Here is a 12632-nt window from a genome sequence, read left to right on the forward strand (position 1 = left end):
CACACACACAGATTGCCCATCAGCCCACGGTTTTATTCTGACAAACTGAGCATCAGCACTAACAGAGCAGAGCAATCTGATAAAAGAGACTAAATGAGTTCATTAATAGTTTTCATCTGAAGCGTGTAATACTGCACACTCATTCTGTTAAACGTCTGTGGGAAACGGCCAATCACACACATAAAGCGCTTAAAGAGAATCGGCTCGCACTATTGGTCAAACAAACGGTGCATAAATTAAACATCAACAGTAACAGAACAGAGGAAGAGGAGAGTGTATGTGTGTGTGCCAGGATCGCGACCCCTCAGCAACACTTCATCATGATCGGTTAACTGGAAACTGCTTTGGCCTTCGGTGTGTGTGCATGGACCAATCACTGATCTTCTTTCTTCACCTCCTCATACTGCGGCTCTTCCTCTTTATCTCCCTCTTCCTCCCCACGAGAATTCGGGACCCACAATCCTGACTCAATGCAGCGCTTCATGTGGTATTTGGCCTCCTGCAAGAGGAACAATATCAGTGACACCACAGCACTCGGACACGCCCACGGCACTCGGACACGCCCACAGCACTCGGACACGCCCACAGCACTCGGACACGCCCACAGCACTCGGACACGCCCACGGCACTCGGACACGCCCACGGCACTCGGACACGCCCACACATCACTCAGACACGCCCACATCTTTCAGACACGCCCACGGCACTCGGACATGCCCACGGCACTCGGACACGCCCACGGCACTCGGACACGCCCACGGCACTCGGACACGCCCACAGCACTCAGACACGCCCACAGCACTCAGACACGCCCACAGCACTCAGACACGCCCACAGCACTCAGACACGCCCACAGCACTCAGACACGCCCACAGCACTCAGACACGCCCACAGCACTCAGACACGCCCACTTAGACACACCCCCAGCACTCAGACACGCCCACAGCACTCAGACACACCCACAGCATACAGACACGCCACAGCACTCAGACACGCCCACAACATTCAGACACGCCCCCAGCACTCACACACGCCCCCAGCACTCACACACGCCCACAGCACTCAGACACGCCCCCAGCACTCAGACACGCCCACAGCAATCAGACACGCCCACAGCACTCAGACACGCCCACAGCACTCAGACACGCCCACAGCACTCAGACACGCCCACAGCACTCAGACACGCCCACAGCACTCAGACACGCCCACAGCACTCAGACACACTCAGACACACCACAGCACTCAAGACACACCCACAGCATTCAGACCCACTCAGACACGCCCACAGCACTCAGACACACCCACAGCATTCAGACACACTCAGACACGCCCACAGCATTCAGACACACTCAGACACGCCCACAGCACTCATACACACTCACACGCCCACAGCACTCATACACACTCAGACACACCCACATCACTCGCAGCCCCGTCCACATCACTCAGCCACACCCACAGCACTCAGCCACGCCCACAGCACTCAGACACACCCACATCACAGACACGCCCACAGCACTCAGACACACCCACAGCATTCAGACACAGACACGCCACAGCACTCAGACACGCCCACAACATTCAGACACGCCCCCAGCACTCACACACGCCCACAGCACTCAGACACGCCCCCAGCACTCAGACACGCCCACAGCAATCAGACACGCCCACAGCACTCAGACACGCCCACAGCACTCAGACACGCCCACAGCACTCAGACACGCCCACAGCACTCAGACACGCCCACAGCACTCAGACACGCCCACAGCACTCAGACACGCCCACAGCATTCAGACACACTCAGACACACCACAGCACTCAAGACACACCCACAGCATTCAGACCCACTCAGACACGCCCACAGCACTCAGACACACCCACAGCATTCAGACACACTCAGACACGCCCACAGCACTCAGACACACCCACAGCATTCAGACACACTCAGACACGCCCACAGCATTCAGACACACTCAGACACGCCCACAGCACTCATACACACTCACACGCCCACAGCACTCATACACACTCAGACACACCCACATCACTCGCAGCCACGCCCACAGCACTCAGACACACCCACATCACTCGCAGCCACGCCCACAGCACTCAGACACACCCACATCACAGACACGCCCACATCATTCAGACACGGCCACATCATTCAGACACGCCCACATCATTCAGACACGGCCACAGAACTCAGACACGCCCACATCACTCATGGCCCCGCCCACAGCCCCGCGGCACTGACCGTGGGGTCCATCTTGCTGATGACATCCTGAAGCATCTGAATGTCTTTCTCATCAAAGCATTTCTGCATTTCCTGTGGAGGAGAATAAACATCACTGCTATGGCAAGCGCTTAGGGCTGCGGTCGACTGGCGCTGATGATAGCAGAGCCCGACTCGACCGCAGCAGAGGAAGAGATTTAACCCTACACATCTAAAGCCATGTCTGGAAGTACTCTGGACTTTGGTCGGTAAGAGGTAAAATTGTTTAGCCGCGAGATAAAGTTGTAACTTCATGCAAGCTCTGTGAGATACAGTTAGCTCGGAGCGCTCACTATGCTGTGAAGCTTACATTAATATTAATAATATTGGTTTCAATCACAAGCCCCCGGGGTGTGTGTGTGTGTGTGTCCCACCTCCGGCAGGCTCTTGTACACCTCCGCTGGATCCAGGCCCCCGGGGTGAGTGAGTTTGTGTGTGTGAGTGTGTGTGTGTGTCTCACCTCCGGCAGGCTCTCGTACACCTCCGCTGGATCCAGGCCCCCAGGGTGGGTGGGTGGGTGAGTGAGTGTGAGTGTGAGTGTGAGTGTGTGTCTGTGTCTGTGTCTGTGTCTGTGTGTGTCCCACCTCCGGCAGGCTCTCGTACACCTCCGCTGGATCCAGGCCCCCAGGGTGGGTGGGTGGGTGAGTGAGTGTGAGTGTGAGTGTGAGTGTGTGTCTGTGTCTGTGTCTGTGTGTGTGTGTGTGTGTGTGTGTCTGTGTGTGTCTCACCTCCGGCAGGCTCTCGTACACCTCCGCTGGATCCAGGCCCTCAGGGTGGGTGGGTGGGTGAGTGAGTGTGAGTGTGAGTGTGTGTCTGTGTCTGTGTCTGTGTCTGTGTGTGTGTGTGTGTGTGTGTGTCTGTGTGTGTCTCACCTCCGGCAGGCTCTTGTACACCTCCGCTGGATCCAGGCCCCCGGGGTGAGTGAGTTTGTGTGTGTGAGTGTGTGTGTGTGTCTCACCTCCGGCAGGCTCTCGTACACCTCCGCTGGATCCAGGCCCCCGGGGTGAGTGAGTGTGTGTGTGTGTGAGTGTGTGTGTGTGTCTCACCTCCGGCAGGCTCTCGTACACCTCCGCTGGATCCAGGCCCCCGGGCCCCATGCGTTTCTGCCGCTCCTCCTCCTCGTACTCCTTCATGGCCTTCTCGATGCGGATCTTAGCCCGGCCACGCACTCGCTCCTTAAATGACTCCAGCTCGTCGTTAAACGCGTCCTGATACTGCTGGTCTGCAGTCTGAAAACACCACAACACACACACTGATAGAGGGCAGCGGTGCGAATGAGACCAGTCATTTTATTTCACACCAATCAGGCATAACATTATGACCGTGAATAACACTGATGATCTCATTATCTCCTGTTAGTGGGTGGGATATATTAGGCAGCAAGTGAACATTTGGTCCTCAGAGTTGATGTGTGTGAAGCAGGAGAAATGGGCAAGCGTAAGGATTTGAGCGAGTTTGGCCAGATTGTGACGGCTAGACGACTGGGTCAGAGCATCTCCAAAACTGCAGCTCTTGTGGGCTGTTCCCGGTCTGCAGTGGTCAGTATCTATCAAAAGTGCTCCAAGGAAGGACCAGTGGAGAACCGGCCACAGGGTCATGGGCGGCCAAGGCTCATTGATGACCGTGGGGAGCGAAGGCTGGCCCGTGGGGTCCGATCAAACAGACCAGCTACTGGAGCTCAAACTGCTCCAGACGTTAAAGGGGGGGGGGGGGGGGGACACTCAGTTTCAGTCAATCTCACATCAATCTTGAGTACCTATAGAGTAGGGGTGTCCATGGTTAACCGATTGACCGATTAACCGTTAAAAATTGCATAACCGAGTGAAACATTTTGCTCGGTTAAGTGGCGTCAATGACGTGCCTTGAATTTAGTTGTAATATATGTTTGCACCCCTATAGACCGCCAGAGCGCTCCCAGACATTTGTAGTATCCATAGGGTTAGGGTAGTATCCACAAGAAGAAGTCATGACCAGCTTTCTAAGCGGGCAAAGAGCGTGGGAGCACTTTAAAAATGAGAGTGACAGGGCAAAATGCAAGTATTGCGATGCAGTGTTTACCGCATTTTTCAGGCTATAAGTTGCTCCGGAGTATGAGTCGCATCAGTCAAAATATGCGTCATGAAGAGGAAAATAACATACGTCGCACTGGACTAAAAGTCGCATTAGGGCAGAAGCAGAGCGCGAGCCGCACGCGCTGTGCATAACGGAGCAGAAGAAAGAAAGTTTGAAGTGAGAAACTTGTGAATGACTAGAGAAAAGCAGACGTTACTTTAACTGTAATGAAGAAAACAAAAAAGCTGATCGCGGACTGAAAGCACGATGGCCAGAGCTGAAGGGACGAGTCCACAGACGCTTGAACTCTCTGCCGGGAGAGGCTCCGCCGCGCGAGTCAAACGCTGAGTCTGTGGGAATCGTTCTCGGCTGCATATTTTACTAACGTTACATGCCCTAATCATGACGGCGCCCTCGCGGCCACTCTCATTGCTCGTGAACTGGAGCGCATCTCATCCTAATTTAACGAAACTCAGCGTACGCCTCACAGACATGAAATAGATCTTAAGAAACTTGAAATATCTTTTAACAATTTAAAACGAAAAGAAATAGGCTACTCTCTGATTGTGTAATCCATGATGTGCATTTCTCTCTATAGGCGCGTTCACTACGGAGATGGCGGTCGTCAAATTAATAAGCTAATAATAACCCTGACGCACACTATGGTTAACCGAGTATTAACCGCTAAGGGCCTCGGTGAACGGTTAATGAAAAACTTGAAAACGTGCAGCCCTACTATAGAGTAGTATTGCATCCTTCATTTCTCTGAAAAGTCTTTAGTTTTATTAGATTTATAAAAGAAATATGGGCTGTACCGAGTCTTTCCGGAAAAAAACGAGCGCCTGGAGGCGTATCGAGTGGGCGGAGCTAAAGAACTACTGCACGAGAGCTTCTGAAAGCTAACATCGTCAAGGGTGGAGAAGAAAACGCTACCCTAAATAAACCATGGCTATCAGATTCAGCTAATACAGATATGATCTAGATTCAGATTCAGCTAATGCAGATATGATCTAGATTCAGCTAATGCAGATATGATCTAGATTCAGATTCAGCTAATGCAGATATGATCCAGAATCAGATTCAGCTAATACAGATGTGATCTAGATTCAGATTCAGCTAATACAGATATGATCTAGAATCAGATTCAGCTAATACAGATATGATCCAGAATCAGATTCAGCTAATACAGATATGATCCAGAATCAGATTCAGCTAATACAGATATGATCTAGATTCAGATTCAGCTAATACAGATATGATCCAGAATCAGATTCAGCTAATACAGATATGATCTAGATTCAGATTCAGCTAATACAGATATGATCCAGAATCAGATTCAGCTAATACAGATATGATCTAGATTCAGATTCAGCTAATACAGATATGATCCAGATTCAGATTCAGCTAATACAGATATGATCGAGATTCAGCTAATACAGATATGATCCAGATTCAGATTCAGCTAATACAGATATGATCTAGAATCAGATTCAGCTAATACAGATATGATCTAGAATCAGATTCAGCTAATACAGATATGATCTAGATTCAGATTCAGATAATGCAGATATGACCTAGATTCAGCTAATGCAGATATGATCTAGAATCAGATTCAGCTAATACAGATATGATCTAGAATCAGATTCAGCTAATACAGATATGATCTAGATTCAGATTCAGATAATGCAGATATGACCTAGATTCAGATTCAGCTAATGCAGATATGATCTAGATTCAGATTCAGCTAATACAGATATGATCCAGAATCAGATTCAGCTAATGCAGATATGATCTAGAATCAGATTCAGCTAATGCAGATATGATCTAGAATCAGATTCAGCTAATGCAGATATGATCTAGAATCAGATTCAGCTAATACAGATATGATCTAGATTCAGATTCAGCTAATGCAGATATGATCTAGATTCAGATTCAGCTAATGCAGATATGATCTAGATTCAGATTCAGCTAATACAGATATGATCCAGAATCAGATTCAGCTAATGCAGATATGATCTAGAATCAGATTCAGCTAATACAGATATGATCTAGATTCAGATTCAGCTAATGCAGATATGATCTAGAATCAGATTCAGCTAATACAGATATGATCTAGATTCAGATTCAGCTAATGCAGATATGATCTAGATTCAGATTCAGCTAATGCAGATATGATCTAGATTCAGATTCAGCTAATATGATCTAGATTCAGATTCAGCTAATGCAGATATGATCTAGAATCAGATTCAGATAATGCAGATATGATCTAGATTCAGATTCAGCTAATGCAGATATGATCTAGATTCAGATTCAGCTAATACAGATATGATCTAGAATCAGATTCAGATAATGCAGATATGATCTAGATTCAGATTCAGCTAATACAGATATGATCCAGAATCAGATTCAGCTAATACAGATATGATCCAGAATCAGATTCAGCTAATACAGATAATGATCCAGAATCAGATTCAGCTAATACAGATATGATCCAGAATCAGATTCAGCTAATATGATCTAGATTCAGATTCAGATAATGCAGATATGATCTAGATTCAGATTCAGCTAATGCAGATATGATCTAGAATCAGATTCAGATAATGCAGATATGATCTAGATTCAGATTCAGCTAATGCAGATATGATCTAGAATCAGATTCAGATAATGCAGATATGATCTAGATTCAGATTCAGCTAATGCAGATATGATCTAGATTCAGATTCAGATAATGCAGATATGATCTAGATTCAGATTCAGCTAATGCAGATATGATCTAGAATCAGATTCAGATAATGCAGATATGATCTAGATTCAGATTCAGCTAATATGATCTAGATTCAGATTCAGCTAATGCAGATATGATCTAGAATCAGATTCAGATAATGCAGATATGATCTAGATTCAGATTCAGCTAATGCAGATATGATCTAGATTCAGATTCAGCTAATGCAGATATGATCTAGAATCAGATTCAGATAATGCAGATATGATCTAGATTCAGATTCAGCTAATGCAGATATGATCTAGATTCAGCTAATGCAGATATGATCTAGATTCAGATTCAGCTAATGCAGATATGATCTAGATTCAGATTCAGCTAATGCAGATATGATCTAGATTCCGATTCAGCTAATGCAGATATGATCTAGAATCAGATTCAGCTAATATGATCTAGAATCAGATTCAGCTAATGCAGATATGATCTAGATTCAGATTCAGCTAATGCAGATATGATCTAGATTCAGATTCAGCTAATGCAGATATGATCTAGATTCAGATTCAGCTAATGCAGATATGATCTAGATTCAGATTCAGCTAATACAGATATGATCTAGATTCAGATTCAGCTAATGCAGATATGATCTAGATTCAGATTCAGCTAATGCAGATATGATCTAGATTCAGATTCAGCTAATGCAGATATGATCTAGATTCAGATTCAGCTAATACAGATATGATCTAGATTCAGATCCAGCTAATGCAGATATGATCTAGATTCAGATTCAGCTAATGCAGATATGATCTAGATTCAGATTCAGCTAATGCAGATATGATCCAGATTCAGATCCAGAGGCTAAAATAAACTGAACAGGAGAAACAGCAGCAGCAGGACGTCCGTCTCTGTGGTATGGACTATATTTAGTGGCCTGTCAACATTTGTGTGTGTTTACTCGCAGTTTATGAGGACATGATTCGGTTTATGGACTATTGTATGCGACTAAACCTTAGCAGTAGCAGAACGGTTTTGCACGTCAGATAGTGTATAAAAAAAAACAATGGAGTACCGTTAGCGCATTTGAATGAAGAAGCACACTTTGTGAGAACCTCCCCTAGGTTTATGTTTGGGGGGTATTACAATAAACAAACTGACATAGTCAGCTAAACAAATGTATTTAAACACACACCATAGATCGCATGCTCCATTGATTAATTAACTAACGTTATACACGATTAGGGTTGCCACCTTCAATACAGAAAAATAAGGGACGCCTGCCGCAGCGGTGGCCACACCCCTCGGGGCCACTATGACCACAGTCCCGATGGTGTGCCAGTGCAGTGGTGGTATATCATAGTTTAAAACATGCTTTCATAATTTGTATATATAAAGTCCCTGACAAACGTCTTGTCGCTTATCTATTTTTTCTAGAAATACCTGATATTAACCTGACTTTTAATTAATTAATTGGTGTTAGAAATAGCTCATATGAAAAGCTAAAACCCTCCCAAATGATGTTTAATGCACTGAAATAAATAATTTTCACAGAAAAAATAGTTATCATTTAATCAAGACGGAAAGGTCAAATTTTGGCAAGACAAAAGATTTGTCGCCTATACAGAAATTGAACAAATTTACTGCAAATACAAAAATATGTCAGCAAATTAAGTTGTGGGTCTGTGAGATCCAAATGTAATATCTTGTATGACTTCCATGAGCTTGAAGGACTGCATCCATGCGGTTTGGCAAGGATTCATACAATTTATTGATGAAGTCATCAGGAATAGCTAAGAAAGCAGTCTTGCATGCCTCCCAGAGTTCATCAATATTCTTTGGTTTCGTCTTCCATGCGTCCTCTTTCATCCTACCCCACATATGCTCAATGATGTTCATGTCTGGTGACTGGGCTGGCCAATCCTGGAGCATCTTGATCTTCTTCGCCTTGAGGAACTTTGATGTGGAGATGGAAGTATGCGATGGAGCACCGTCCTGCTGCAGAATTTGGCCTCTTTTGTGGTTGGGAATAAGAGGTAGCTAAGATTTCTTGGTATTTTAGACTATTGATGTTGCCTTCCACCCTGCAGATCTCTCCCACACCCCCATACTGGATGTAACCCCAGACCATGATTTTTCCGCCACCAAACTTCACTGTTTTCTGGGTGAATCTCGGATCCATTCAGGCTCCAGTAGGTCTCCTGCAATATTTGCGGCGACTGTGGTGTAATTCAACAGAAGATTCATCTGAAAAATCCACCTTCTGCCACTTTTCCAGCGTCCATCCTTTTAGCAGGCTGTGGGCCTTGGCAAATGCCACACGGTTTTTCAATTGTCTTTTGTTTAGTGCTGGCTTCTGGGCACTGATTCGACCATGGAGGCCATTTCGAGACAGATTCCGACAAACTGTTCTGGTTGACACAGGGACTTCAGGTGACCAGGTCTCGTGGAGCTCTGCTGTAGTGGAAAATGGGCTGGCCTTGGATTTTCGAGCCAAAAAACGGTCCACTCGAGCAGTTGTCTTGCGTGGTCTGCCTGACCTGGGCTTGTCAAAAACGTCTCCAGTCTCTTCAAATCGTTTTTTATCCTCTGTACTTGATGCTGAGACACATTGAAGGTGTCTGCCACATCAGCAGTGGATCTGGTCTTCAGCCTCTTGATAATCAAAACTTTAGTCTCAGGGTGAATCTTAGGCATGTTTGCAGAGGTCTAGTTGCAGTTGATGTGAAGGTCTAGCGTACTGGGGTTCTTTTTATACACACTTGAGACCTAATTGATCCATTATTAGTCACAGGGGAAGCTCATATGACAAGGCGACAACACTTATGTCTTTGCAAAAATTGACTCAATGGGCTTTACCAAGCTGTGAATATTAGAATACTTTTTGAAAGTTTAGTTTTTCACTGAAACATTATCACAAAAGCTGGTGGGATTAAAACTAGCCATTTCTTGTAAAAAAATCTTGATTAGAAATATATTTCAGCGGCACTTTAGGTCAATTTGTACACAAGCGACAAGACTTTTGTCAGGGACTGTAGATTAAGATTGATACCAATGGACATTATAATAGGATATCTGCTATTGAAATCAGTGTGAACAGATGCACTCAGTATAATACACAGCTATGACAATAAAAAACAGACTCAGCTGCTGTAACCTAGAGGGAGTAGGAGAAGAAATCGCAGATTAACTCGAGTCATTTTATAGTGTTGTGAACAAAGATTTTGATTAAAATATTTGTCATCGTTTGCAGTAACACCATCCAAACAGTGAAACCACACCTAAATAACTGTAAATGATAATATCCACAATCATTTCTTATTTTAATAAAACACTTAACAACATTTTTATTTTTGGTAAGTTAATTAAATATATTTAATATTCCGTTTTTATATAGTCTATTGTTAATTCTATAGTATTGGATGATGCAATTATTTAAATTTTTTTAAGCATAACAAATAGTTGTTTATTTTATTCCTAAAAGGTCCTATTTTGATTAAATATGTATTAAATATATCTTATCTCTTATTAAAGTAATGCTTGTGTCTGACTGTACAACTTAACCTTAATAAACAAATCCTACCATAACATCATTAATGTAGCCTACATTATTAACATTATTTCTTAATAGGCAGCATATGAAATCTAACGTTATCAATCAAAAAATGTTTTTGATATAGGGTATTTGGACCTGCCTCCGCCATCGTTTCAAATGGATTCTGCCCATATAGAAGAGCACCGGCGAGGCGGGGTCCCCTCCTCCTCTGACTCTGATTGGCCGTGATTCACGGCCCGTGAACCTGAAACGAACCAATCAAACAAACCAACGGCGGCAGCGACCCAATTAGGGGCGGAATAGGACGCGTCTTCACACAATGCGGGTGGACCTATGTAAAATACGGGACAAATCGCGTCCCGTATTGCTTTGATACAGGACGTGACATTTTTCCTGAAAATACGGGACGATTCCGTATTTCACGGGACGGGTGGCAACCCTATACGCGATCGTGTCGTTTACTGATGTTTACTCACGTGACGATAGCCGACAGCACAGACATCTGAAGCCGTTTATCTCACCGGCTGCTTCCAAAGCAGGACCGAAGCTTTATCGCTGGGACCGCTCCGGCAGAAACACACTTCTTTGGTCTGATTTGGTGAAGTCCTGACAGCAGTGACCGTGGAGATCCACTTTTGCGACGTGACTGAAGCGATGTTGTGAAGCTTCCCGTCATTTCTGCGTTCAAATCGGGTAGAATGCAGCGCTGCCTTCCCAGAATGCTGTGCTGAAGTGCTGAAGTCGCTCGACGTCACCCAGAGGAATAAAGTGGAGCGCGGCGCGGACTATAACGACAGAAGTGTTCACGGACGACTGGATCTGCAGCTGAGAGTGTGTATGGGCGTGCGTTTCCTCTCTCGCTCTAGTCACGCGCGCGCACCCTACCGGGAGAAGAGCCCGTACGGCCCATACAAGGACCTTCCGCTCTATTAACGTCAAGCCGACCCATACTCGAAAAAAACTCTCCGAAACTTGTGAGAAACCGGAAGGAGTATTTTTGACACAGAAATACTCCATCAAACGTCCAACATTAGTTTCTGAAACTCTGTCTGTGTTTAGGATGGGGATCCAAGTCTATAACAGTGGAAAGCTCAGTGTGCAGGAAACAGCATTTCACCCTAACCCTTTAATGCCTACACCTACCCCAACCCATAACATACCCTTAAGTAACATAGAAGTTAATGCTGGTTCTGATAGAAAGCTGTCAGAATACACAGAGCAGCTCAGTTTGAGGCGTATGGACCAGTCAGGGTGACCTCTGACCCCGCCGAAATCACCAACAGTGGCCCGTGAGCATCAGAACTGGACCACGGAGCAATGGAAGAAGGTGGCCTGGTCTGAGGAATCACGTGTTCTTCTACATCACGTGGATGGCCGTGTGTGTGTGTGTGTGTGTGTGTGTGTGTGTGTGTGTGGCTTACCTGGGGAACACATGGCCCCAGGATGCACTATGGGAAGAAGGCGAGCCGGCGGAGGCAGTGTGATGCTTTGGCCAATGTTCTGCTGGGAAACCTTGGGTCCTCCATCCATGTGGATGTTACTTTGACACGCTCCACCTACCTAAGCATTGCTGAGACCATGTTCAGCCTTTGATGGAAACGGTATTCTGGTGGCTGTGGCTCTTCCAGCAGGATAATGCTCCTGACACAAAGCACAAATGCTTCAGGAATGGTTTGAGGAGCACAACAACCAGTTTGAGGCGTCGAGTCGGCCTCCAGATTCCCCAGATCTCAATCCAATCGAGCATCTGTGGGATGAGCTGAACAAACAAGTTCGATCCACCTCAAAACTTACAGGACTTAAAGGATCTGCCACTAACATCTTGGTGCCAGATCCCACAGCACACCTTCAGGGGTTTAGAGGAGTCCATCAGAGACGGGTCAGCAAAAGGAGGATGAACACAATGCTAGGAAGGTGGTCATAATGTTATGCCTGACTATCTTAATGTACTCACACACACTCTCTCAGACACTCTCTCAGACACTCACTCACACACTCACTCACACACTCACTCACACACTCACTCACACACTCACTCACAC

At 45.6% G+C, this 12632-nt stretch overlaps 1 protein-coding gene across 1 annotated transcript in view; it reads right to left on the reverse strand.

The window, feature by feature from the left end:
- Positions 1–12: 12 nt before the first annotated feature.
- Positions 13–12632, reverse strand: part of cdc37 (cell division cycle 37 homolog (S. cerevisiae)) — a 28990-nt gene continuing 16370 nt past the window's right edge. Inside the window, exons 6-8 of the mRNA XM_067440428.1 lie at positions 3319–3501; positions 2255–2326; positions 13–499 (exon numbers count right to left, since the gene is read on the reverse strand). Coding sequence (XP_067296529.1) covers positions 374–499; positions 2255–2326; positions 3319–3501 — 381 coding nt within the window. The 3' untranslated portion in view covers positions 13–373. The remainder of the gene's footprint in view (positions 500–2254; positions 2327–3318; positions 3502–12632) is intronic.

This window comes from Pseudorasbora parva, chromosome 4 (assembly GCF_024679245.1).
Source record: "Pseudorasbora parva isolate DD20220531a chromosome 4, ASM2467924v1, whole genome shotgun sequence".
Classification (NCBI taxonomy): Eukaryota; Metazoa; Chordata; class Actinopteri; order Cypriniformes; family Gobionidae; genus Pseudorasbora; species Pseudorasbora parva.